Genomic DNA, 27,052 nt, shown 5'->3' with positions numbered 1-27,052 from the left:
AATTAATATTATATAAGAACGGACACAACTTTCTTTCTTTCTCATGGTGTGTGAGTGTGTTAGTGTGTGTGTGCACATGCCTGTGTGGTCAGAAACATATGTGTGAGTCTGTGTTTGTGTGTGTGTGTGTGTGTGTGTGTGTGTGTGCATGCTTGCCTCAAGTGGCCGCTCAATAGAATTGTGGCTGCACATGTGTATGTGAGTAAGTGCACATTAGGGATCGACCGATATATCGGTCGGCCGATATTATCGGCCGATATTCGCGTTTTTTACGTATATTGGTATCGGCCGATACGCGGCTGATTTTCGCCGATATTTTTTCGCCGTTTTTTTTTTTTATTATTATTATTTTTTTTACTTGTTCTACCTCACCTGTTTTTAATATTTGATAAATATTGTTCATCTACTTGTTCTTACTTGTTCTACCTCACCTGTTTTTACTATTTGTTAAATATTGTTTTTTATATTGAAGTTCAATAAATGTTCCTTTTTTTAAATTGAGACTTGTAACATTTGTTATCAGTTTCATTTTTATGATTGAGGGAGCAAAAGCAGTATCGGCTCTAAATATCGGTATCGGTGTATCGGCGTATCGGCTAAGGCGGATGAAAAAATATCGGTATCGTATCGGCCCTAAAAAATCTGTATTGGTCGATCCCTAGTGCACATGCATACCTGCAACACGCAGCAACCAGGCCAGCTGGAGGAGGGTGGTGGACTGCCTGTAGGCCGTGGGACACTGGGCGATGCACTCCTTCACCAGAGACAGGCGGTCAGACCGCAGACGCACTGAGAGAGAGAGTGAGAGTGAGAGTGAGAGTGAGAGAGAGAGAGAGAGGGAGAGGGAGAGGGAGAGGGAGAGAAAGAGAGAGAGAGAGGGAGGGAGACAGAGAGACAGAGAGAATGAGAGAGAGGGAGAGAGAGAGGGAGGGAGGGAGAGAGAGAGACAGAGAGACAGAGAGAGAGAGAGAAAGAGAGGGAGAGAGAGGGAGAGAGAGGGAGCGCGAGCGGGAGAGGGAGAGAGAGAGAGGGAGAGGGAGAGAGGGAGGGCGAGAGAGAGAGAGGGAGAGGGAGAGGGAGGGAGGGAGAGAGGGAGAGGGAGAGGGAGAGGGAGAGGGAGAGGGAGAGGGAGGGAGAGAGGGAGAGGGTGAGAGAGAGAGAGAGAGGGAGAGAGAGGATTAATATGATAAAAAAATACACAAAACCATGATATATAATTAATAACACAGGTTCCCATTGAGAAACAAAAAAAAGAGTAGTGCAAGGACGATATCCGAGTCTGTTGCCCCTAGATGTATGCCTCGCTACATGGGAGAATAACTCATTTTGAAATAAGAAACACATTTAGAAACACCACATTTAATCTAAAATAGTGCTGAGGCCAGGGGAACCGTGTCTGGTAATGTCCTGTCCACACCCGCGCCAGCCAACTGCATGGATTCATGGGTCCATTTTCACCTCGGAAATTCTATTACTTCAATTCCTTCTTTTTTTTCGGGGGGGGGAGGAGGGGGGTCGACTTCAGGTTTGTGCTAATGGTGCTACAGAGAACCATAGAGAACAATCCCCCTGGCAGGATCCAGCAGACGAAAACAATTTGAATTGACCTCCACCTTTAGTGTAATCCTTCAACCTTTTCAATTAATTCCAACATTGCTCTTCGATCCCCAATAACCTTAAAAACAAAAAGCCAATAATGCCTAGGAAACCTTGCGAAAGATAATCCCCCATCCACCCCATGATGCCTTATTTTAATTCTCATTAAATATGAATGGAATTTGGGATTTGGGATTTTCGAGGTTTTCTAAATATATTAATATGCTCAATAATAAAATAGAAAAGCATTCCACTGAGCCTTCTGCAAAAGGCCTACATTCCCCTTGAAGCAACCTGCTTGTAGCTTTGTGAAAGGCATGACTTTAGGCGATGGAGCAGGCACTCATGGGACGATAGAGGAAAATCTGCGGATCATCTAGCCTTACACCCACGTCCAACCACCTTGTCTGAGTTTTGGTTTTGTGCTCCTCGCCCGTGAATGGATTCACAATGACTGGTTAGAAAAGATGGCGTTGCGGGTGTTACGTTGTGTATTCGACCCGTATGGGCCCCGCGTTCGATCCAGGACAGCACCAGGAGCCTTTGTTCGATGCCCAACAGGCCCCGACCTGTAGACCCTCAGCCATCAAGACGCCGGCGCTCCAATGACATGTATCGGGATTCTGTGATCGAGAAGTCAAATAATGTGGCTGGTGGAGCGATGACGGCCTTGGAGGAGAAATGGAAGGTTTCGTGTTTATCGGTGCGAATGAACGCTTCGCGGGGGCCTCAACGAGGAGCGATCGATGCGGTGAGGACACCTCGGGGCGATTGCGGGTCCAAGGATCCGCCCCGACTTTGAACAGGGGTGGGAGAGAGAAGGCTTGCAACTTGTGGCCTGCATACAAACCACAAAAAGCTTTCACACCAGGATGGGAGGGTTCAGAGCAGCTGCTTAGCGCACTCTGGGACTCCAATGCCTCTGTTTCTAAGAATCGCAAACCCCTACCTCTCTCCGGTGCCATTACTAGCCCTTTGTTCTCATACCGCCCCCCCCCTCCACTGTTTCCCGTTGTTTTTCGCCTCAAAAATAGGATAATAAATAATAGGTACCAGGGGTAATGGCACGCCGGGGAGAGAGAGAGGGGGGGAAAACAAGGGGATCAGGAGAGAGAGAGAGAGAGAGAGAGAGAGAGAGAGAGAGAGAGAGAGAGAGAGAGAGAGAGAGAGAGAGAGAGAGAGAGAGAGAGAGAGAGAGAGAGAGAGAGAGAGAGAACGGCCTATGTTGTCAGCTCGGTTGGATGAGGGCAGCGGGAGAAAGCCAGGGCCTCAGGGATGAACAGCACCTCGGTTCAGAGGTGATGTGGTGAGGGGCCGTGCCAGCTCATTCTGGCTCTGCTGTTTCTTTTCACACAGTGCCATGCGAGGAAACTGCCGCAGGGAGGGATCCGACATGGAGCCAAAAGGGATTTAAAAAAACGAAAGATGGGCGTGCCTGGAATAGCGATAGCTCAGGTGTGCCATAGGAATACAAACACGCTGTGATGAAAAGGGAAGCGCCACACACACACGCACGTACGTGCAGGTGAGGCACACCCAAAGTCAAATGTGCAGAGCAAATTACAGACAGCTGCATAAACATCCACACAGACACACACACACACACACACACACACACATCAAATGCTTCAATTCCAATTAGGCCATCAAGCAGATGTTGTTTGCTCATCAGGTGATCCATAAATAACCATATTTAGATAAAGTGCAACAGAGAGGTGGCATATGGACGGATCAGCGGCTAACAGCAACACATAATTCACAGGTTAATGGGTGAAGGGTGCAGGAATAATTCCCATCTTTGACATGACCTCCAGGTTTCAATTATGCACATTACAGCACTGATCTTGTTTGTACAGCAATTGTTGTACAGACTATTACAACAGACTATTACAACACACGCACTACTGGCTGCAGTTGCTAATGCTAATTCACAGCACAGTCACACTTGACTGAGCGCCCCAAATGAAGCACAATATTGAAACTGGTGGAAGATGCCGGATAGCATCGTGGCAATGCTGTTTGTCTGCGGGCCGAAACGGCCTGTGTTTGATCCCCAATGAAGCAGCTCAACTGAGGAATGTTCCTGCAAGATGGCTAACCCCTACCTGCTCCCTAACAACGTAACCTCAGTCGCATTATGTAACTCGGGCTTTAGGGAAGTGATTGGATGCCGACACCGATATTGATCCATAACAACAACAACCACAACAGTGCAGCATGGATCATTAATATTGAACTGGTGATGTGTAAACCAGAGCACCTCAAGGCGTTCCGCCTCATTGCTAAGATAAACAGCAGCCACGCCTCCGATCGCTTTCATCAACGTTTCCGGTCGTCAATCACAGGACGCAACACTATTAACGACCTTATAGAATCAAAAGGAAAACTAGATACAACTTCATCATGAGCCATCCACATGCTCACACACATTTGCAGAACCTAATTCTCACACACACACAGACACAGACACACGCAAACACACACGATTCATCTACAAATGCCTCTGCTGACGCAAACATAATCAGAAGTAAAAACTATGCAAATGTCCTTCAGCTTACATGCAACATTACCAATCTTAGTAATGCATGCTGCGGAAGGCTACACACTATCCCGGCCTTCATAGTCATACAATGTTATTATTATTATACACACACACACACACACACACACACACACACACACACAATAGCGTACCTTGCAATGGTAGGATGTTGACGCCAAAGTCCTCCAGCTGGCAGAGGGCGCTGATGAGGTCCAGCTCCTCCTGGACAGCCGGCGGGCCGTCTGTGATCAGCTGGAGACAAGCCCTGTGGAAATCAACACTAATCAGGAGGGCCAACCAGCGCCTAGTGTTCCCACCGGCTTTCCACACCTCCATGCAATGTGTATTTCGTTTCACATTTTTGGATATTTCATGCTCTTTTTTTCAACGTTGTTTAGTTTATTCAACACATTTGGTTCAATTGTGGCTCTTGATTTAACCCCAAAACCTGTGCCTCTTCACAGCAGGGGATGTATTCTGGTTCCTCTTCGAAAGTGTTGTTACCTGTATGACGTTCTAAGTGGCATTGATTGCTAAATTAAATTGGTCAGCAGTGTGTTGCATTTATTTACTTATTTTGCTAATGCAACCGATCCATCCGCTTTGCCACACACCGGTTGGCCTACTTCCACTACACTGAGCAAGAAGTCAGAAAACACAAAAGTTCACACAGTATCTTTCACATTTTCCAAACTTGAAATTGTAGTGTTCAGCGGTTGGTGGCATTTCAATGTGCTGATCTAACCATTGCTCGGACCAATCCAAGGGATTTATTTACACCAAGAGCCTATTTCTGGCACAGAGTCTGAACTAATATGACAGATCTACAAAAGGCGAGTTTACGTGTGAAAGAGAGCCACGCTCATTAATACTAATAGGATTATGTGACGATAGACAAACGCAAATGCGTCTGGGAGAAAGCTGGGCGGTTTAAAATGCAAGAAAATCTTGGCTTTGTTTCATTCTCTCAGCTTCTACATCTACCAATTATGCAGTTTAGTTAAATGCCATGAAAAAGAAGGCATTTAGAGGAGGAAAATCTGGTTTAGTGAGAAAAGACAACATCCGGGAAAAGAGTTCTGACACGAGAATGTCCTTCATTCAATGTGCCCTTGAGTTGTGAATTTTCCCCACCAAATAACTGCTTTTTATTTTCCCTCCTTTGAATGGCCCATAGAGTGGACGCGTAGGACACACACAAAGTGCTGCTCTGTTTCACGATTACCGCCCGAATAGGTATAAAAAAAACAAAACATAAAAAAATACAAAATATAAGCACCGCCAACAAATACGCAATGCCGTTATCCGAAACACTCAGAGGGACAGATTATCATTCTCTCTCTCAGCCTCTCAGGAGAGAGAGAAATCTAAAGCGTGAGATAGAGATAGAGAGGGAGAGACTTGTCAGAAATAGAGGACAGAAAAAAAGCTGGGAAAGTGAGAGGCAAGAGAGAGTGCAGGCTGATTATGCACTCATGTCACAAAGTTTCAGCCCTCGTGTATGTATGTATGTATGTATGTATGTATGTGTGTGTGTGTGTGTGTGTGTGTGTGTGTGTGTGTGTGTGTGTGTGTGTGTGTGTGTGTGTGTGTGTGTGTGTGTGTGTGTGTGTGTGTGTGTGTGTGTGTGTGTGTGTGTGTGTTTCTTGGAGAAACCCTCTTTCAGAAACCGATGTTGACATATCCGATCTTTCTGGATTCAAGAGCACACTGTCAGCGCTTGAGAGGAGAACATTTACATTTCACAGGTAGCGATTGTGTGTACATTTTTGCGCGTGTGCATATGTGTGTGAGCGCGTGTGTGTGTGTGTGCGCGTGTAGTGGTGGTGGTGGCATGCACAACCACCGTTAAGGGCCTGGCAGACACCCCAGGGTGAGTACTAATTTCCAAAGGAACCACATGAAACAACCCGGCGCCTTCCCTCCACTCACGTCTTTAAGAATGGACCAGGTTGGTAAACACGCGAGTGCACACACACACACACACACACACACACACACACACACACACACACACACACACACGCAGGCGCGCTCACAGCGAACGACTTGGCAATCAACATCGCTGCCTCTCTATCTCTCGCTTCATTTCCTCTTCATTTCCAGCACCTCGCTCTCAGACTCCTTCAGAGGTTGAGCGGGGGTGAGTCTCCTTCCAAACACGGGCGGGAAATTACAATATTAACCATCCTCTCTTACACCTTGTTCTCTAACTCTTTGTAAGTCGCTTATTTTTCCTCCGCAGTAATGCGAACTTCTAATACTAAACTGCCTCCGTGATTCATGGCAGTCTCTCGCCCTCATCTCCTTCTTTTACCGAGGCCATTAGCGTGTATCTTCCTGTGCCTATTAATATTCTTTAATAGTGTTTTTTTTTTTCCGTGCCTCTTAAAGATAACACCGTAGGATTTGCTTGTCACTAACACTGTAGGTTTGATTGAGGCTAATTAACTTCAGATGTATAATTCGTTTTCAGCGAGCTGACATTGTGTTATCGTTTCTGAAACAGCCAACAAAACAGCCGACTAACAAACCAACAAATTAAGTATTAGCAATAACAAGCTAGGATCGTTTTGAACAACGTAACTATCTCTGTGTTGTGGTTGAACAGGGTTCCCCTTGTATTTGTTGCTATATTGGTATGTTTGCCCGTGTTACACCTCACTAGATTACCGGTCAAGGACAATGCAATAAGGGCGCACGGTGTGTGTTTGTGTGTGTGTTTGAGTGTGCGAGATAGCAATCGGTGTCTGTAGGGCGGTTATTTTGATCGGGAGGACACCAAGATAAACAGGGTCTATTTGTAATTAATTTCCAGAGCAGCATGTGGTAAAGGTTAGAGTGTCTGTCTGAGGAGCGAGGACGTGGCGGCGGTGGAGGAGGGGCCCCCCACCGGTTGACTATAAATGCGTGATGACCCAATTACTGGCCCACATACGCAGAGGGGGCAGACGGGACGGGGGGAGATCTCGCCGCCACCCCTTGGTGTCTGGCACCATTAACGCGTAAACCCCACAACAACACCCCCCCCGACCTAGACGGGCCAACAAATGGAGGAACACAATCACCTTCATCACGGGCAGCCCTGCTAAAGTGCGCCGGCACACACACAGACACAAACAAACAGACACACACACAAAACACACCAGAACGTATACGTGCACACACACACACACAATCAAAACACATTTGCGTAGATAGTTGGACACACACACACACACACACACCCACACAAAACACACTAGAACATATACGTGCACGCACACACACACACACACACACACACAAAACACACTAGAACATAAACATGCACGCACACACACAACACACACACAAAACACATTTGCGCAGATACATGCACACAGACACACACACACACACACACACACACACACACCCCCCTCCTCGTGGGCCACACTCCTTGGGCTCACCTTGCCAGGCCCATGCAGGAGTCGGTGAGCGAGGTGGAGGAGTTGAAGTACTCGCGGGCGGCTGCCAGCACTAGCTCCACGCTCTGGTCATAAGCCACCCTCAGGGCGGGACCTTTCCCCCGGTAGGACACGCTCGCCGGCACGTCCTGGCTGACCTGAGAGAAGCAAACGCCCCCCCAAAACCACCCGGACAGCAAGAAAATGAAAAATCAGGTAATTGCAGGTGGAACAGGCGGCACTGGGCGCTGGACCGAGTGTCACAGGGAGAGCGAGGGGGCGGCCCCCGTGTTGGACCGACGGAGGCCGCCCTGAGAGGGAGGGGGGGGCGCAGGGACGGTACCTGGGAGCAGTGCATCAGCTGCCCCGCCAGGCGCAGGTTCTCCACGCGGCTCGAGCACAGTAGGGACTCCACGAAGACCTGGCGCACGCACGCACGCACGCACGCACGCACGCACGCACGCACGCACGCACGCACGCACGCACACACACACACACACACACACACACACACACACACACACACACACACACACACACACACACACACACACACACACACACACACACACACACACACAGACAAACAGACAAACAGAGAATTGGAGAGAAGGGGACGCTGAGGTTACCAATTTGTTCGGAGGAGGGCTAAATGTTGGATTAGAAAAAGTTTTAACATTGTTTGGGTTCAAGTTCAGCAGAGCCGGATTGGAAAGAGACCCCCGCAGGGACTAAAGCTCTCTGGGGAGAGGAGTGTGGGGGGGGGGGGGGGATTGCTCACAGGACTGAAGTGTGTTAAGTAGCCCTGAGCTAGGGCTTAATTTCAAACAACACAGGAGAAACACCAAACAGCCCACACCTTCTCTGAAGACCTCTGAAGAAGTACAACTTGTTGGGAGTCAGAGCGCTATAACTTGGGCCCTTTGCTAACCATTTGGGAGTTTAGGAAGAATTAATAAGGCGTGTTTGCGAATCGGGCGTGTTTGCTTGGTCACCTGATGGCAGGTCTCTGGCGTCACACAGGTGTACACGCTCTGCTGGATGTCCAGCAGGTCTTGCAGAACTCCCCTCCACACCGTCTCACTGACCGGTGGGTTTCTGGGGAACGCACACGCACACACACACACACACACACACACACACTCGGTTCATCTACACATGCATCTGCTGCCGCAAACATAAGCAGACGTAAATACGGTGGAAATGTGCTTCAGCTTGAGGGCGAAATTACCAATCTTAGTCATGCATACTGCAGAAGGCTACACACTACCCCGGCCTTCATAGTCATACGATGTTATTCTAGGGTGCTCCAGAGGGAGGGGAATCCATACTTGCGGCCGGTGTGCCGGCAGAGTTTGACCATCAGCTGGTGGGCCTCCCCCAGGCTGCTCTCGCTGTTCCTCACGTAGGAGATGGGCTTCTGGAGGCCATGCTTCTCCAGCACCTCGGACACACTGGATACCGGAAGAGACGCAGGTAGTTACACACGCACGCACGCATAGTCATGCACGTGCACGGATGCATGGCCCGCACGCATGCCTACGCACGCCCGGACACACAGATGCGCACACATGTACGAAAACGGTTACACACACACATACACACACACACACACACACACACACACACACACACACACACACACACACACACACACACACACACACACACACACACACACACACACACACACACACACAAGAAACAAACTCGGGAATCCTTTAATCAACACCCCTTGGTCAAATACATTAAACTGGTCAAACAGCCTTACATGTATTTAAATGAAAAGAAATGGGGAACGGACAGGTGCCTTGGGAGCGGTGGAAGAGAAGGATGGGAGCCACACAAAAGGTTAGCCGGTGAGGGGAAATCAAACGGAGCAAATAAGAGGCAAAAGGCTATGCGGTAGCGCTTTAGCTGTTCGTTATTCTGCCGGTGGAGCAGTCATTTAAGATCGGCGGTGCAAATGAGACAGTGTGAAGCGCGTCTCGAGAGCAGCATGACAAACGGCATGCTGGGAGCAAACGGCATGTGGATGTGCGTCTGTGCGAGCTTGTGTGTGAGTGTGTGTGTGTGTGTGTGTGTGTGTGTGTGTGTGTGTGTGTGTGTGTGTGTGTGTGTGTGTGTGTGTGTGTGTGTGTGTTTGTGTGTGTGTGTGTGTGTGTAAGAGAGGCAATCCTTGGTTGTTATGGCATACACACACACACACACACACACACACACACACACACACACACATACATACATACATACATACATACATACATACATGCATTCTTTGTTCCCAAGCTTTTGTGATTGTGTGTGTGTGTGAGTGTGTGCGTGCATGTGTGTACATAACCATGTTGTGTTTGGATGCCTGGGACCCAAAAGGGTCATGCAGTTACAGGTGTTCATTCCCTGCTGCACCTCATTACCATGGTAAACAGGTGCCTGTTTGTGTATGCATTTGTGGATATGGCTTGGTGTGTGTGTGTGTATGAGGTGTGCGTGTACATTTCTATGTAGTCGCACACGGACCTAGAGAAAGTACAACAGACCACAGTATTTACAACCATGTGTGTGTGTGTGTGTGTGTGTGTGTGTGTGTGTGTGTGTGTGTGTGTGTGTGTCCATAATGGGCACATATTGATGTGCCAGAGAGCACCTGCGACTGCATCTGAAAGGCACGTTTGAATCATCTGTCTGCACACAAGTGTGTGTGTGTGTGTGTGTGTGTGTGTGTGTGTGTGTGTGTGTGTGTGTGTGTGGATATGCCTAAACATAAAATAGAATGAGGGGGGGGGACAGAAGTCTGTAGTCCTCCCTGGCTTCTGACTCACATGTTTTTTGTGTAGATATGTGGTGTGTTTGTGTGTATGTGTATTTGTTTGTTTGTAAAATAAAAAAAAGGCTCACGCAGAGTAAAAAAAACCTATATTTTTCCTTCTGCTGCTTCCTCTCTCTTGCATGGATTTCCTCTCTGTTCCTCCTGTCCCCCCCCCCCCCCCCCCACCCACCCACCGGCAACCTCTTTCTGCTCATTTCCCTGCCCCCCCCTCCTCATCACTTCACTGTCTCAGTAAGCTCACCCTAAGGGGAAGTAAGGAGGGAAGTGGGTGTGTGTGTGTGTGTGTGTGTGTGTGTGTGTGTGTGTGTGTGTGTGTGTGTGTGTGTGTGTGTGTGTGTGTGTGTGTGTGTGTGTGTGTGGTGAAGAACGAGTGAGAGAGAAAAAGAGAGATTCTAACCTGTCAGAGCCTAAGGCCATCTGATTACCATGGGACCCATAGAAACTCCTTTGATATAAGGGTGAGTGTGTGTGAGTGTGTCTCCAGGGTATAGGAGTAAAAGTGTGAAACTACACATGTGCTTGAGTGTATGTATGTGTGCGTCTGTGCGTGTCTGAGTGTGTGAATGTGGGCATAAATATCCATGTGCACCCACATCAGTTTGTGTGTGTGTGTGTGTGTGTGTGTGTGTGTGTGTGTGTGTGTGTGTCTGTATCTGTGTGAGCACATGTAGCTGTGTGTGCATGTGTATGTACGTACACGTGTGCATATAAGTGTGTTTGTCTGTGTGTGATTGTCTCTCTGTGTCTGAGCGAATGAACGCATGCATAAATATCCATGTGCGCCCACATCAGTGTGTGCCTCAGTGTTAGTGTGCGTCTGTCTCTGTGTGTGCACATGTAGTCGTGTGTGCACGTGGGCATATATTTGTGCATGTGTGTCTTTGTTTCTGTGTATGCGTGTGTGTGTGCATGTGTGTGTGTGTGTGTGTGTGTGTGTGTGTCGTTCCCGGGGATACACATGCTTCCCGGGTGCATCCCGTCGGCCGGGGTGGGGGCGGGAGGCGCGCCGGCTGGCTGCTTAATAAGTCATGCTACAAAGCTAACATTTCCCCATTGAAGCGGGCCCTGCTTGCTAAAGCGATAAGCAGCGCGGCTCAGCACTGTGAATGGCGGTCGGCCGGTGGCGAGGGGAGGAGAAGGGGACGGACTGAACCTGGGGGGGTGGGGGGGGGAGGAGCAGGGAGATAGGCAGAGGCCAGAGAGATGGTGCAGAGCACCGAGGAGGAGCAGCCCGAGGAGCTAGGACAATAGTGGCTCAACATACTTTGCTACAGATATGGCTCTGGCCAGGGGAGATGGGGCGAAGGGGGGGGGGGGGGACGAGAGAGAGAGAGAGAGAGAGAGCGAGAGCGAGAGCGAGAGCGAGAGAGAGAGAGCGAGAGCGAGAGAGAGAGAGAGAGAGAGAGAGAGAGAGAGAGAGAGAGAGAGAGAGAGAGAGATGGAGTCAGAGACAGGAAGAGATGAAGAAAGAGAGAGAGAGAGCGAGAGCGAGAGAGAGAGAATGAGTGAGTGAGTATGTCGGTGTGTCTCTTTTTACCTGAGGTGCTTTTCGAGTCGGTCCACCAGGTCGTGCAGTGAGGCTGTGATGTCCGTCTCTGGCCTATAGCATGATAAACAACACACATACACACAAACATACACACACCCAAACGCACACAGAAAACATAGAAATACAGTTCAGTGTATTTGTATATTTAAATATACTAAAGAAGCAAATGTTACAGCCATTTGTATAAACATAGGATGAAGTCGGTGTTTATGTTTGTGCGTGGGCATATGTGTGTGTGTACAGTGGGATTCAGTATGCGCACTGAGGGTCTACCCAGTCCCATAGCTGAAAATAACAGCCCATGGTTCTGTGCCTTGTGGCAGAGAATTCTAGGTCAGTCTGGGCCTCGACTCAGTGGAGAACTGACCCTGATCAAAACACACACACACACACACACACACACACACACACACACACACACACACACACACACACACACACACACACACACACACACACACACACACACACACACACACACACACTTTACATCCTCACACCATTGCTCTGAGTAGGGCTCATTCCACCTCCCTTTCTAAATCTATTTAAAACCCATCTTCTCCCAGTTAGTCTCTCACTCTCTCCCCTCCCTTTGTCTCTCTCTCCCTCTCCTCAGTGTATCTCTCTCGCTCCTTCTCTCACACACACACACACACCTCCCCTCCCCACCCTTCCATTTATTCCTTTGCCCAGTTCCCCCGGTCTACACTATCTAAGGGTGGCTGCACATTACATTCCTCTGTGCAGCTTTAGACCTAATTAAGCCATCTCGCACGAACTGCGAGAATTGGGTTGAAACACCCAAGCCCTGGTTTCTCTCTGGCCGTTCACATTCATATTATGCCAGGCTTCATTGGCTGGGGGCTTAATAATCCAAATAAATCAATCCAATGCCAAAATAATAGGTCGACTGTGCCGTACTCTGCATCGATAATCCAAAACCCTCTTTTGGCAGATAGTGAGCTTCAGAAGGAGAATGGGCTTTAGATGAGTGAAAGCCAGGTTTTGGGGTTTTCTTAATTCGACAGCATTTTTTCACTAAACATTTGTCTTTTGTAGCTCCCGACTAATGGCTGGTCACAGCCTTTTACAGTGGAAAAAGTGTTAAAAGCAAGCATTAAAGGCATTCAAACTATTGTTGAAACCTTTAAATCCTCTTGCAATTGATATCTCATGGCGGTATCAAACCATGTTGAGTCAGGTCCAACTCATTTGAGGGCTGACGTGATGTTTTTTTTGTAAACGGGATGGATTGTTTGTTTCAAGCCGTGCTCTGACCACATCGATTCCCTCACAGACCCTCTCTCTCTCTCTCTCTCCCTCTGTTCAGGGGTGAAATTCCATCGGTCACATTGACCGAAACACTGCATGCCCAGAATTTTCCACTGTGGCTGGCAATTTCTCTCTGCAACTCCCTGCATTTATTACCTGAAGGCTCACTTTGCTTTTGACCGAATATTGACACGGCACTCCACCACACCAACCTCCACTACCTCTACCACTACTCTGCCCTCGTTGAACAAGAAAAATGTGTTCCAAATAGGCAAACTTAAATCTGATCTCTACTTATAAATGTATATATATATGAAAGAGAGAGTGAAGAGTGCGACTGATTATGAGAATGAGAGAGTGAGTGAGTGAGTAAGAGAGAGATTTGCAGCCGAACCTATATTCTTTTGGAAACTCCCTTGAGAATTGTGGCAGTTGGGGACTTAAGTACCCTTGAATGCTAAAAGTGTTGCCGTCCATCTTGGCACGTTCTTTTCTCTATCTTTCTCTGCGCTTTTCTGTGGTCAAGATGTGAAGAAGGGAAAGACTCTAACAGCAGAGAGAGAGAGAGCGAGTGTGAGAGAGAGCGAGAGCGAGAGAGAGAGCGATATAGTTCACTGAGCACTGGGGTACGGAAAGAACTCCATGTCAACTGATCGCTCCCAGGAGAAGGGGCGAGTGTTAATCAGAGAGCGAGAGAAAGAAAGAGGCACAGCGAAAGAGTGATCGAGAGAGAGAGAGATAAAAAACAGTAATTAGGGTACGGGAGAAACAGAGATAAGGTGGAAAGGACCTTATTATCCAAAACCCATATTGAAATAAATGGGAAGGTTTGGCCAGGATTTCTTCAAAAATTACTAACGCTAGATATAAGTTCACCATCAGGAGTCAGCTAAAGTTAAACACTAATATATGTAGTGCCAAGTAAATCCTTATAATCTGTGATGATAATTGTGTCCGGGCCAAGTTTGATCAATAATCAATAACAAAACAATCTCAGTTTGTGTATCACAAATATGAATAGGTTCATTCTCGATTGCACTCGTTCATGCGTGTGTGTGTGTGTGCTTGAGCGTGTGTGCGTGTGTGCGTGTGCATGTGCCAAGAGTGCATGCTGACCCGTAGCCCCTCTGAGGCAGGCACTCGAGGATGTCGTAGCAGAGGCTGAGCTGGTTGTCTCGCTCGCAGCTGTAGATGCACTCCAACGCCACCGACATCAGCTGGTCCGGGTCACTGATGAGCTTCTGTTGACACTGGGAGAGGGGAGAGGAGAGAGGGGAGAGGGGAGAGGGGAGAGGAAAGGGGAGAGAGGGGAGAGGGGAGAGAGGGGAGGAGAGAGGGGAGAGGGGAGAGGAAAGGGGAGAGAGGGGAGAGAGGGGAGAGGGGAGAGGGGAGAGGGGAGAGAGGAGAGGAAAGGGGAGAGAGGAGAGGGGAGAGGAAAGGGGAAAGAGGGGAGAGGGGAGAGGGGGGAGGAAAGGGGAGAGAAGGGAAGGGGAGGGAGGAGATAGAGGAGAGGGGAGAGGAAAGGGGAAAGAGGGGAGAGGGGAGAGAGGGGAGGAAAGGGGAGAGAAGGGAGAGGGGAGGGAGGAGAGAGGGGAGGGAGGAGAGAGGGGAGATGGGAGAGAGGAGAGAGGGGAGGGGGGGAGTAGAGAGGGGAGAGGGGGAGGAGAGAGGGGAGAGGGGAGAGGGGAGAGGGAGAGGGGGCAGAGAGAAAGGATGGGAGAAGGGAGTGGGGAGGGTGGAGGAGAGAGGGGAGGGTGGAGCGCGGAGAGAGAAGGGCAGAGGAGAGAGTAGAAGATAGAGGATAAACAAAATGGGAGAGAAGAGAAGTGAGGAGGAGGTTATGGGGAGAGCAGAGGGTAGGAGAGGGGAGAGGGTCATGAAGTGTCCACATTAGGATACTTAAGAAAACCAACCCACTGAGGAAGGGAGTGTGCGTGCTTGCTTGTACCATCAATATATGGTACTTGTTTTGCAACTGCAAGATCCGTCCTTGATGGTGCCCCCGTAGGGTCATAAATAAGACATTTATAGAGCAGTAGTACAGCCCTGCCCCTGACATCAGCACAAACCCATGATAAAGGTTGGTGTGTGTGTGTGTATGTGTGTAGTTATGTGTGTGTAAGTGTATCTCACCCTCTGTGTCAGTGTGCGTCTCTCTTTTTGTCATTGTGTGCCCCTCTTTTTGTCATTGTGTGTCTTTCTCTGTGTCAGTGTGTGCATGTATACGGGTTTCCGTCTCTGTGTCTATTTTTGTGTGTGTCTCTTTTTGTGCGTTTGCGTGCGTGTAAGTGTATTCATGCGTGTGTGCGTGCCCATTTGTGAGTGCGTGCGCACATTGTACGCGTGCCCAATTGTGCGTGCGTGCGTGCGCGCGTGCGTGCGTCTGCGTCATTGTCCCTCACATCGGGTTTGGACTGCCGGAACACGACGAGGGCTAAGGTCAGGTCCTGCTGAGCCAGGCCCACCAGGTACTCCCGCAGTAGGGCCACGGCCGCCCCGGCCGTCTGGCCCTCGCAGCGGTGCAGGAAGGGCACCAGCCACTGGAAGGCGTCCTTCACGTAGCGCTCGGCGCTCGACTGCAGGTCGCCCACACGGGGGAAGATGGAAGCGAGGGGTTAATTTCGAGGACGGTAGCAGAAAAGCTCGGAGCGTGCTTTAGGCCCAATCCCATTTCTACCCCTTACCCCTTCCCCTTCCCCCTCCCCCTTGTTCTGAAGGGGTAAGGGGAGGAGGTAAGGGGTAGAAATGGGATTGGGCCTTAGAGTACAAGAAAAAAAATACAGCAACATATACACCGATTGTTCTATGTACGTATACACCGCCGACTCAGGAACGGCTGTAAGAATGGGGATGTTTGATATGATTAAAGGTACAGATAATCATAATCATAATCATAAAGGCCGTCCCATCTGTTAGCCTCTCAAAGCAAGCACTTATCCAATATTGAACATGTATAATATGCATTATATATGTCAGGGCGCGGCAGACTAGCAAGTAAATGCTCGTGTAGTCTAGCCATTTGCGTGCTTGTCTGGCCCCTTGTATGCCTGCCTCTCTGCCTGTCTGTATTTTTTATCTGTGCTACAATACCCTGCCAGTAAAGTTCCTATCTGGCGTGAGCGGGCATTGATTAGGCCTGGTTTAGAGGAAAGTTCATGTTGTGTACTTCTGTACTCCAGTGGGACTTCTGCCGTCGTATCTGTATAACACTCTGGCTTTAACATCGCCTCTCCTCGCCTCTCCTCGCCTCTCCTCTCTCTGCTGAAGGATGACCTTGTTCTGTTCACAGATTCATGTTATTCTTCCCTTTTTGTTATTGCATAAAGCTGCTCTATTTTCTATACACAGACACATTTCCTCAATTTGAATAAGACACAGGACAAGCACAAAATAACAGAATCTTCAAGGCGCGGTGTGTGTAAATGTGCACAATAAAACGTGCAATCACAAAACATGCAATCAAACGAATCCTAACAAAAGAAAGATAAAACATAATTGACAGGCAGGATGATGGTGGTGGTGGCCATGGCGACCGCCGCAGCCTCTCTTACATTCTTCATCAGGAGGCGGAGCTTGTGGATGGAGCTGAGCTGCTGAAGGTCACGCAGTGTCAGGCTCAGCTCGCAGGACGCCTCGTAGACCAGCGTCTCCATGGTAACCAGGTCATCGCACAGCGACTCCAGCCCCGGGATCTCCCGCTCCTTGCCCAGACGCACCAGTGACAGGGCGCAGTCCACCTGGCCAAAAAACAACCCAAGAGCCAGAGGAGAACGGAGAACACATCATTTATTAGGTTCAAGGATTAGACAGAAAAACTCTAGTTGGATGCATTTTACACCATTGCCGAGGCTCGTCTCATTATAGCCCATTACTTATATCACCATGTGTGTGTTTTCAAAACTAGTGGGTATAAAAGATACACACACACAGAATCGTAGCGCTTCATTTATTTTTAATTTATGTTGAAAATATTCTCCTTGAAAACTGCGCTTTTTGCTGAAGCTCGTGTGGCCGTCGTTTTCACCCTGACCCGGCGTCTCTCGATGCTTATTCCTCACACTAACATCTTGGCCCCCTGGCCCTGTACTGGCATCAACATTTAAACGATCCACATGATGTATGCTGAGAACCACGCAGAGGCCATATCACTGACAGCGAGGTCTTGAAGCGGAAAAACTCCTCAGACTGAACACCTGATGAGCACTGTGTTAGATTGATAAATAACATTTGATTTATATTCCCTTTTAGAAAATCCCCCATTTGTTGTAGCTTGTCCACACACAGCATGTGGCGCTGAAAACGGATGGGTTGCTTTTTTTCTCTAATCATCATCCTATAATGAGAACGCGACAGCAAATCATGTTCTCACATCTAAGTGGATATTAATAATGAAGATCATTTTTGGTCTTTGAAAGAGAAAAAAAAAAAAAGAAGCTTTGCCAATAATTGTTATTGTTGTCGGTGGGAGTCCATTTTCATCCCCCTGCCAAAATGACTTGTTTTTCTCCGGTGTATAATTTGACATTATACAGACTCTCCTCTCCAATGACAAATGTGTAATAAATGATGTCAAGCTTTGGAAATAAATCGACACGGATGAGTTGTGGCCCAACATCCTTTGTGAAACGAGTCCTTTGCTTGTGCGGCTAAAAATGAAACCCAATTTATGTTTAATCCTAACCAAGGAACACACAACACGGCCCCATCAAGACTGATACCCGCCTGAGGCAGACTCCGCTCATGCTGCGAGTCCGAGGCTCCGGATGTCTGCGGACGCGGCCGATGAGGTACCATCCAGAGAGGAGCGATCGATCGATACCTGACTACCTGACCACCTATATACTGTACGGGCGATACGGCCCGCCGATTGATCTCCAGCGAGGATAGAGAGACCTGGGTCGCCGATCGATAGCAGAAGCCGTGTGTCCCGAGTCATGATTGTTTTCACTCTTACTTTGGCAGATAAAAAGCCCTTACGCACTCTCGCGGGGGATGTCACTGAGCAGGCATAAGCATGCAAGCACGCACATCAACACAGCTGCACAGTCCCATGCTAGGTGGAGCGGAAAAGAGCCACAGCCTGAATCGAACAGAGAGAGAGGTAGGGAAACTTTTACCTCACCTATCTTCCCGCTCTCTCTTTTCCACCTTTTTTTGTTAGTTTTATGTAGAGCTAGATTTCACGACTCCTGGGACTATCCTGACGTAAAAAATTTCACACGTTTTGATTACGCCATTGACTTCAACACACACGCTCATCTGCGCGGACATGGACACACACACACACACACACACACACACACACACACACACACACACACACACACACACACACACACACACACACACACACACACACACACACACACACACACACACACACACACTTTCTTCTTGCCAATGTGCTGTCCGATATTGGATTTTTCCAATGTGAGCCTTTGGTACTTCAACATTGCCTTCCTCATCCCCTTGGTTCTCATTTCGTTCACTCTCTTTCCTACCTTCCCCTTCCTTTTCTTATTCACAGGAGTCGGCAGCACTCTGCCTGTCGTCTCTTCCTCTCCACTCGTCCCCATTTCTGTCCCCCAATGAATGCCTTTTTTTGTGCTAAAAAACCCTACGGGTTCGTCTCGTCCCCATCGCTCTCCTTTTCCATTTGTCGTTTACTTTCTTTGACTTCCATTGCTTCACGTAAAGCCATCTCAGCGCCCCCCAGCTCAAACCATCTTCCGTTCCCTCATGAACTTTCCCCCGCAAATAATTTGTTTTCAGAATAATGAAAATTCTTCTTGCCTGAGTTTATTAGTCTCCCCCCCAACCCCCATTTGTTCAACAGCCTTGCCCGGTCCAGCACACTCTAAAGGGGTCCTATGGGGTCTCCCCTTTTAATCAAAGCCCATTTTCCTCCATTGAAACACTCTCCCAAGCATAAACATGGCAAACCATGGGCCAGGAGTAAGGGTACCAGAGAGAGAGAAAGAAAGAAAGAGATAAAGAAAGACAGACAGAACGAAGACAAGATACAGATAGACAGAAAAAACAGACAAAGGGAGAGAGAGAGAGAGAGAGACAGAGTGTCGTGTGTGTTTAGGTGCATGCATGCATGCATATGCGAGTCTGTGCATGAATTAAAAGATAGCCAGAGCGAGGCAGGAATGCGTGAGAAACAGCCCGATAGCGATGGTTAACAATGGCCCCACGAGGCTTCTATAGTAGTGTTTGAGTGAGGGAAGGGAGATGAGGCCCAATTAGAGTGGGGATGGGGAGGGGGAGAGAGAGAGAGAGAGAGAGAGAGAGAGAGAGAGAGAGAGAGAGAGAGAGAGAGAGAGAGAGAGAGAGAGAGAGAGAGAGAGAGAGAGAGAGAGAGAGAGAGAGAGAGAGAGAGAGAACACTGCGGTGGTTCCCCGAGGATGAATAAAGACTCAGTTTTACTCTCAACCTCTCACTCGCCCCCCACCCCCCCCAATCCCTGAGTCCATCCATCTCTTTTCCCCTCTCTCATGGATGATGAAAGGAACCATTCCCCCGTTGAGAAGAAAAAAAAAGATGACCGATGGACCACTAAATCTTCCCCACTCGGGCCCAATGAAGGCATTCGATGAAGTGGAGGCAGAGGGGATGGATATCCATGCAACACATTCAGTATTTACACAGATAGACACAGAGAGACAAAGACTAACCTTGATCTACAAGAGAGGAGGGAACCAAAGCTGTGATGGCACGTGTGTGTGGAGGCTGGCTATCTGGGTAGGTGGAGAGAGGTGGGCCGACCCGGCAGATGCAGCCCACTGCTCCACTAAACAACTGATTCTTTATAGCTCTGCCACAGTGAATAGCGGTCCACCGGGCGCGTGTGACAGACGTCCTGGCCGCTCTTCATTACCGGCCCATACGGCCGCTATGGTAATGACCTCCACGTGGGGGGAGGATCAAAGTGGCCCCAGAGTGAGGGGGGGGGGGGGGGGGGGGGGGGGGGGGCGCTGTCCACGGCGTGGCCAACGGTTCAAATCCACCGCCGTTCCAATTGTTTCATCTCACTCTTTGACTGTAGGGTGAAACCTCACTGTAACTGAACGCTAGCGCTTCCTAAAGAGGGGATTGTTTGATTCCCCGACGACGTCGATAGATCATACCTGAACTAAGGTCAGCGCCCCAAAAAGGAGGACAGTTGCCGCAGCTGAATTGTTAAGTTAAATTCCAAAAAATGTAGGAGACTGAAGCTGTAGGGGGTTTGTTTCTTAAAGGTTAATCCCCTACAGCAGCGACCTTCATTCTCCAATTCCCCACAAAAATGGTGGCAGTGTGCATAGCTCTATTGAATCACCTCAACGTTGCATTTTGAGACACTGATTACATCACACCTCGGTTAATTAACAAAAAACGGGGGCCGTGAATCTGCAACTCGACCGAAATGGCAAGACATCTAGCAAAGGCCGAGACCCTGTCCCACCGCTATACCCGACCCTACCTGTCTGGAGCAGGAGTCGATGTCCTGGGCCCGGCTCAGGTACCAGTCCGTCAGCACGGGGATGGGCGGCGAGGCCGAGCGGAACCTCAGAAGCTCGGGGGCCTCCTCGTACAGGAAGCTGTCATCGTCACACAGGTTCAGGTCCAGCACGGCTCTGGAGAGACAGACGGACGGTCGGATGGATTGATGGGGGTGAAGATATGCATGGGGGTTTGGGAGGGGATTCATGAGAAGTTAACCAGTGATCATGAGAGTAGGTGCATTTAAACGTGGATTAGTGAAAAGGGGGTACAAGGGAGAGGGGGGGGGGGGGGGGGGGGAATGCGGAGAGAAAAGCAATTTAAACATCCTGTTTCTTTTGGTTAATTGCGTTTGTCAATTAAAGCACGTTTACCACCAGCCGAGTCAATTGGGTTCGCGACGGCCACTGCGTCAAAGCCACCGGCGGTCGATGCCCATGTGAGCCGGCGTCCTCTGACATTAAAGAAACAGTGCGTTTTTTAAGGGACACCGTCACAACGAACCCCACAACACAGCCGCCACCGCCGCTGTGATCAACTCCACCCCTGACCAAACTCTGGGACAAGACCTAATCCATCACGCCTTCTAATCTTCCTTTACACGAAAATAAACAAATAACAACAAATCGATGCTACAGCCACGCCGCGTGCTACAAGTGGCGCCTGCCGGCCCGGTGTGTGTGACCTACTTAAGTCCTCGATACTGGGGGCGGAAGGGTGGGGGGGTTTGGGGGTAGCGGGGAGGGAAACGGAGGGGGCCTGACGGTAAGTGGTACCTTCATTCTAAGGGGATTACTGAAAAGCATGTGCTCAATAATACATGGGGCTTCCCGTGTGTTTGGGTGTGTCTGCGTGTGTCTGTGTCTCTGTGTGTATGTGTGTGCGCACGTGTGTGTGTGAGGTGTAATTACATGTCAGGCCGTGTTTTCCCCTCTCTTGTTTTTGCCTTGATAGCAAACGAGGCTCTGTTAAAGTGAGAGAGAGAGACTGCGAGAGAGAGAGACTGCGAGAGAGAGAGAGAGAGAGAGAGAGAGAGAGAGAGAGAGAGAGAGAGAGAGAGAGAGAGAGAGAGAGAGAGAGAGAGAGAGAGAGAGAGAGAGAGAGAGAGAGAGAGAGAGAGAGAGAGAGAGAGAGAGAGAGAGAGAGAGAAAGAGAGAGAGAGAGAGAGAGAGAGACCATGCTCACCTGCACTCCTCCGCCTCGCACCAGTCCATGTCCCTGTGTCTCTGCTCGTCCCACGGTATCAGCGCCAGCACACCGTCCTCGTCCAGACTGACCGCACGGGGGGGTGGGGGGGGGGCGGGTGAAGAGGGGAGACGACCCCGCGGAGAAACACACGCACAAAACAGGGAGGGAGAAATGTTGAGTCACTAAAGTCAAAAGGAGAACGAACGGATGATGAATGGGACCCTGCAGACGAGGGGGGCGTGTGAGAGAGAGAGGAAGAGCGAGAGCGAGAGCGAGAGAGAGAGAAGCGAGGGGGCAGGCAAAGATACCCCCAAAAGGTCCACAGCGACGCAGAGTGATTATAAAAGGTAGGAAGAACGATGACTGGCCAGAAGTCGAGTGGCAAAGGGCCGCTGGCCGCACCGCCCCGTGTAATGGTGGCTGATAAATCAGCAGGGACAGTTATGGCTTCAAACCACGCAGCGCCGTAAAGTGCAGGAAGAAACTGGGGCCAGAAAGAGGTAGGTTGTGACAAACAACAAGGAATGGGAAAACCTATATATATATATATATATATATATATATATATATATATATGATGAAAAGAACAACAGCTTTTACTTTCTCCAATTGAAGGGGCTTTTATTTTGCTACACATCAAAGATGCGCTGTGCCTCAATTTGCTCACTGTCTCCTTGAACGTGACACGCCCGTTCGAAAAGAAATCGGTAAAAACACAGTCGGAGAAAGCCAAGCGATAAATGAGTGTGTAGCCCGCCGTGCCAGCCTTGATGAGTCCTTCACACACACACACACACACACACACCAATTCAAAGCAGATTTCATGCAATTCAGCTTATTGTTATCCAGAAAAACAAGTACTGTAGCTTTAAAATTCGAGAAGATAACCAAAGCAACAAAACATAGATATTGTAAGAAAATAAAAAAAAGTCACCAGTTATTTTTCAAACCTGCAATACTTTTGTGGAAAGCACCGGACCTTAAAGAAATGTGGCCAGCCACCGTTGTGATTTAGGAAGTTATGAAGGTTGGACAATAATAATATCATAAAAAAATATGATATTGTGTCTCACTCTCTCTATCTCGAGCCATCCCTTTGTCCCTTCTCACGGTTTCCCGGGACTATCTCTAGAACCTCTTCTCAACCTCCTCATCATTCAGGTCTTTGTGTCCGTGTGTGTGTGTGTGTGTGTGTGTGTGTGTGTGTGTGTGTGTGTGTGTGTGTGTGTGTGTGTGTGTGTGTGTGTGTGTGTGTGTGTCAGTGTGTGTCAGTGCGTGTCCGTGTGTGTGTGTGGGTGTGGATGCATGGTGGTGTGTGTGTGTGTGTGTGTCTGTGTGTGTGATAGTGGTGGAGTAAACACTGTTGTAGGTGCTAAAAAGAGAGAAAAAAAAATCAATGGGGCAATGAATTATTCCACACCCAACGCCCTAATCTACCTCGGAGCACCTTGAAACCCGCCATGTGGGGAAGAAGGCGGTTTAAGATGAAGATGTGACGTTGCATGCAACGCTCGGGTGATGAGGGCCGCTCGTCTGCTACCCCTTTGTTAAGGAGGACCTTTTGATGGAAGATGGCTACACCGAACATATTCTTGATTGTTTTTGAACCGGCTCCCTTCACCCCCTCTCTTCTCGCCCCTCCAATCTCCTTTCCTTCCCTCCTCTTCGTTCTCCCATCTCCTATTTTTTCATCTCTCTTTCCCCTTCTTGCCTCTCCTCCCCTCCCCCATCTCCTATTTTTTCATCTCTCTTTCCCCTTCTATGCTCTCCCCTCCTCTCCTCTCCTCCACCATCTCCCCTCTCCCTCCTCCCCTCCTCCACCCTCTCCCCTCTCCCACCTCTCCTCCACCCCTCTCCCCTCTCCCTCCTCTCCTCCCCTCCTCCACCACCCTCCCCTCTCCCCTCCCCTCCTCTCTCCTCTCTCCTCCCCTCCACCCCTCTCCTCCACCCCTCTCCCCTCTCCCTCCTCTCTTCTCCTCCCCTGCTGAAGCACAACTGTTGTCTGGCTCCCGAGTCCCCGGCAGATGGCTGGAGAGAGAGCCGACTGCTGCTGCGGCAGCCCCCTCGCGGAGCAGGAGCTGGCACTCACAGGCCGGGGAGAGGAAGCAAACTGCCCCACGACGGCAGAGCCGTGATGGATGCCCACTGCAGAGCTCCAATCTCCTGACCTCCATACCAAACACAGTCATGGTTAATGTAAAGCAAGATGCGGTGCTGCTGGAGGTGGAGGAGGGGAGGGGGGGGGGGGGGGGGGGGGGGGGGGGGGGGGGGGGGGGTAGTGTGTGTGCCTTTATGTGAAATCAAGTTTAAGCCCAAAGCGGGGAGGTGTGTTTGCCATATTTAAGCAGATAATAAAGTAGCACAGAGAAGAGTTTGTAAAGAATGAATGAGGGCAAGGATTGAGATATCGAGATAGAGAGAGACTGACAGATAAAGTGTGTTTGAGTGAGTGAGTGCGATAAAGAAGAAAAGTGTTTCCAAGTAGATACAATAAAAGAGTGAGACAATGTGAGAGACTTATACTGGCAATAAGAGAAAACTAACTACGCAGACGAGAGAGTCAGGGAGAAAGGAAAGACGGACGAAGGTGAGGGGGGGGAAATGAAAAGTGAGCGACCGTAGAAAGCCCCAAACATAGAAATGCAAAATAAAAAACAGCTGCGATGGATGGTTGGCCGTGCTCATCAATAAATCCACCGTGTCAACTCTATCAGGGAAACCTTCCCCACCACTAGAACACCTCCATCTCATTCCCTATTCCCCTCGTTCCAATATTGTACCCGGAGAGCTTCGCCCGACCCGAGGCCGGAGGGAGGCCGTCAGCCGACGACGACGACAACAACAACAACAACAGCAACACGCCCGGAGAGACATCATTCTAATGGTGTGGTGCAGCATAAGCCTCACACACGTCCGGAGAGACAGCACAGGCTGCAGTTATTTATGCTGCGCCGCGCTGCGCCTACACTTGCATAACTTTTGGAGTGTGCAACGAAACCTGGTTGTGTTTTGTACGGAAGCGTGGGAAGGGGAGCGAGGAGGAGGAGGTGGGGTGTGTTATGGATGAGGGGGTGAGCATAGGACAGTGGATATCAGCTTGATGCGTTTGGATGATGTGTGCTGAGGGGATGTGTTTAGAAGAGACCAATACGGTTGTTCTTGTCCATCTGACAGTATGCATGTCGGTGTGTGGGTCCGTCTGTCACAATGTGTGTGTATGTGTGGGTCTGTCTGTCTGGACGTCCCCCTGTCCCTCAAAGGGCCTGTTTTTGCACCAGACAGTGCGATGAATAGAGAGTGAGGTGATTGAAAAGTGTTTTCTTTTGCTTTTTTTTGTCACTCCACAGAAGGTGTGATGCCGGTATGGAGGGAATAATTTGAAAGCTGGCAAACAAACGCCGTCCCTGTATTGTGGAGAGGTGGGTTGTTTATCGGGCTCTGTCAGGAGACTGCATGAGCCCACTTGTGTGTGTGTTTCCACGCAAGTGCCTCTCCTCTCTGAAGTACACATAATACTCCCAGCCAGCCATCCCTGCTCACTCACCCTCTAATAGTGACCGACCGATATATTGGCTGATATTTCCGTTTTTTACGTGTATCGTAACGGCCGATTATTATTATTATTATTTTTTATTTTTTTTGGTGTGATTTACACATTACGTATCAGACCAGTGGAGCTAACCAATAGATAAGACTCTTGCCGTATCCGGTCGGTAAAACAGCAACGCTTTTGGCCCGCCTATGTTGATACATCGATGTGATTGATTAATGTTCTGGGCCAGGGGAGGCCCAGAATATGCACAAGTATATTGCTTGTTCCCAAAGTGACTCGCTGAGCAAATTTAAATTGTGCTCTCGCGAGAACTCTGGGTTTCCAGGGTATTATCGGCTCCGAATATCAGCTCAAGAAAATCGGCATCGGCGTATCGGTTATCGGCTAAGGCTGATGAAAATAAATCGGTATCGGTCATAAATCGGTCGATACCTACTCCCTAACCCCCGACCCCTTATCAAAATGGTCACAAAACGCCATGCGTCAAAGTGCAAACGTGCAAAGAGAAGAAAACATCATGTTGGTTGCAAGAAATATATGATTTGTATAATTTGGTTGTATATGAATTACCGTGCCTATCGATAATAAAAGCCAACACACTTGGAGCATGGTTGCTCCAAGTGTATAATGTGGACCGGACATTGGAGAATAATGCACATGCTTAATGTAGAAAGTAATTAACCTCTGGCCACCCAGAGCACCTCCTGATGGGAAAGTGAAAAGAATGGCTCGAGGCCCTGTTACGAAACACTGGAACGATATGGGCTGGACTTCAATGAAGGGAGTGGGAGAGTAAGAGCTATGGAGAGCGAGAGAGAGACAGAGGGAGAGAGAGGATGTATGTAATGTATGTGCTTTATGTACAGTATGTGCCGTGTGTTTCAGTCTCATCTTCCCAGCCTCAGGCAGTTTAAACATTGCTTTCAGTTTATATTTTTTTCACAGTTCACAACCGTAGAATAAGTAGCTCAAGGGTACATTCATTGAAATGACCGCCTCTTTCTTTTGCACAGAAGGAATATTTTGTTGCTGGCAGTCGCATGGGTCCTGTGTATGCGTCCACTCTTAGGCAGATTCAATTGCATATTCTCTTCACCCATTACAACGGTGAAGGAACTGTGAGTAGTTTGAAAAAAGTGATCACAAAGTGTTTCTATAAAAAACTGCAATTTCAAACAGCATGCCGCAAACAAACAAAGAACACTCATCTGGTAATTATTGCACCCATTTACGAGTTGGGACGTGACTTAAGCTACGAGTATATGAGAGAGGGAGAGAGAGAGATGGGTATGTATCTGCCGTGTGTGTGTGTTTGTGTGTGTGTGTGTGTGTGTGTGTGTGTGTGTGTGTGTGTGTGTGTGTGTGTGTGTGTGTGTGTGTGTGTGTGTGTGTGTGTGTGTGTGTGTGTGTGTGTGTGTGTGTGTGTGCACGTGCATGCGTGCGTGTTGTGTCACTCTCGTCTCACCAGGCCTCGGGCAGTAGCCTGGTATACTCGTGGGGAGAGGTGGTTTCTGGGAAGTTGTTGATGATGGCCAGCCTGTGTTTCAGCAGCTCAGCTCCATGGTAGGTGAACAGGATATCCAGAGCTTGGACATTGCTCTCCTGC

At 49.0% G+C, this 27,052-nt stretch overlaps 1 protein-coding gene across 1 annotated transcript in view; it reads right to left on the bottom strand.

Annotated features, from left to right (window-relative positions):
• Window positions 1-27,052, bottom strand: part of nbas (NBAS subunit of NRZ tethering complex) — a 155,888-nt gene that overhangs the window by 98,231 nt on the left and 30,605 nt on the right. The window contains exons 21-33 of the mRNA XM_030344571.1: window positions 26,912-27,048; window positions 21,891-21,977; window positions 20,686-20,839; window positions 16,769-16,954; window positions 15,620-15,793; window positions 14,334-14,467; window positions 11,934-11,996; window positions 8,898-9,020; window positions 8,562-8,664; window positions 7,910-7,987; window positions 7,570-7,724; window positions 4,291-4,403; window positions 676-789 (exon numbers count right to left, since the gene is read on the bottom strand). Coding sequence (XP_030200431.1) covers window positions 676-789; window positions 4,291-4,403; window positions 7,570-7,724; window positions 7,910-7,987; window positions 8,562-8,664; window positions 8,898-9,020; window positions 11,934-11,996; window positions 14,334-14,467; window positions 15,620-15,793; window positions 16,769-16,954; window positions 20,686-20,839; window positions 21,891-21,977; window positions 26,912-27,048 — 1,621 coding nt within the window. The remainder of the gene's footprint in view (window positions 1-675; window positions 790-4,290; window positions 4,404-7,569; window positions 7,725-7,909; window positions 7,988-8,561; window positions 8,665-8,897; window positions 9,021-11,933; window positions 11,997-14,333; window positions 14,468-15,619; window positions 15,794-16,768; window positions 16,955-20,685; window positions 20,840-21,890; window positions 21,978-26,911; window positions 27,049-27,052) is intronic.

Source organism: Gadus morhua, chromosome 21 (assembly GCF_902167405.1).
Source record: "Gadus morhua chromosome 21, gadMor3.0, whole genome shotgun sequence".
In the NCBI taxonomy this organism is placed as follows: Eukaryota; Metazoa; Chordata; class Actinopteri; order Gadiformes; family Gadidae; genus Gadus; species Gadus morhua.
Note: the sequence above shows the minus strand (reverse complement) of the source record. Positions and strands in the feature narration are given on the sequence as shown.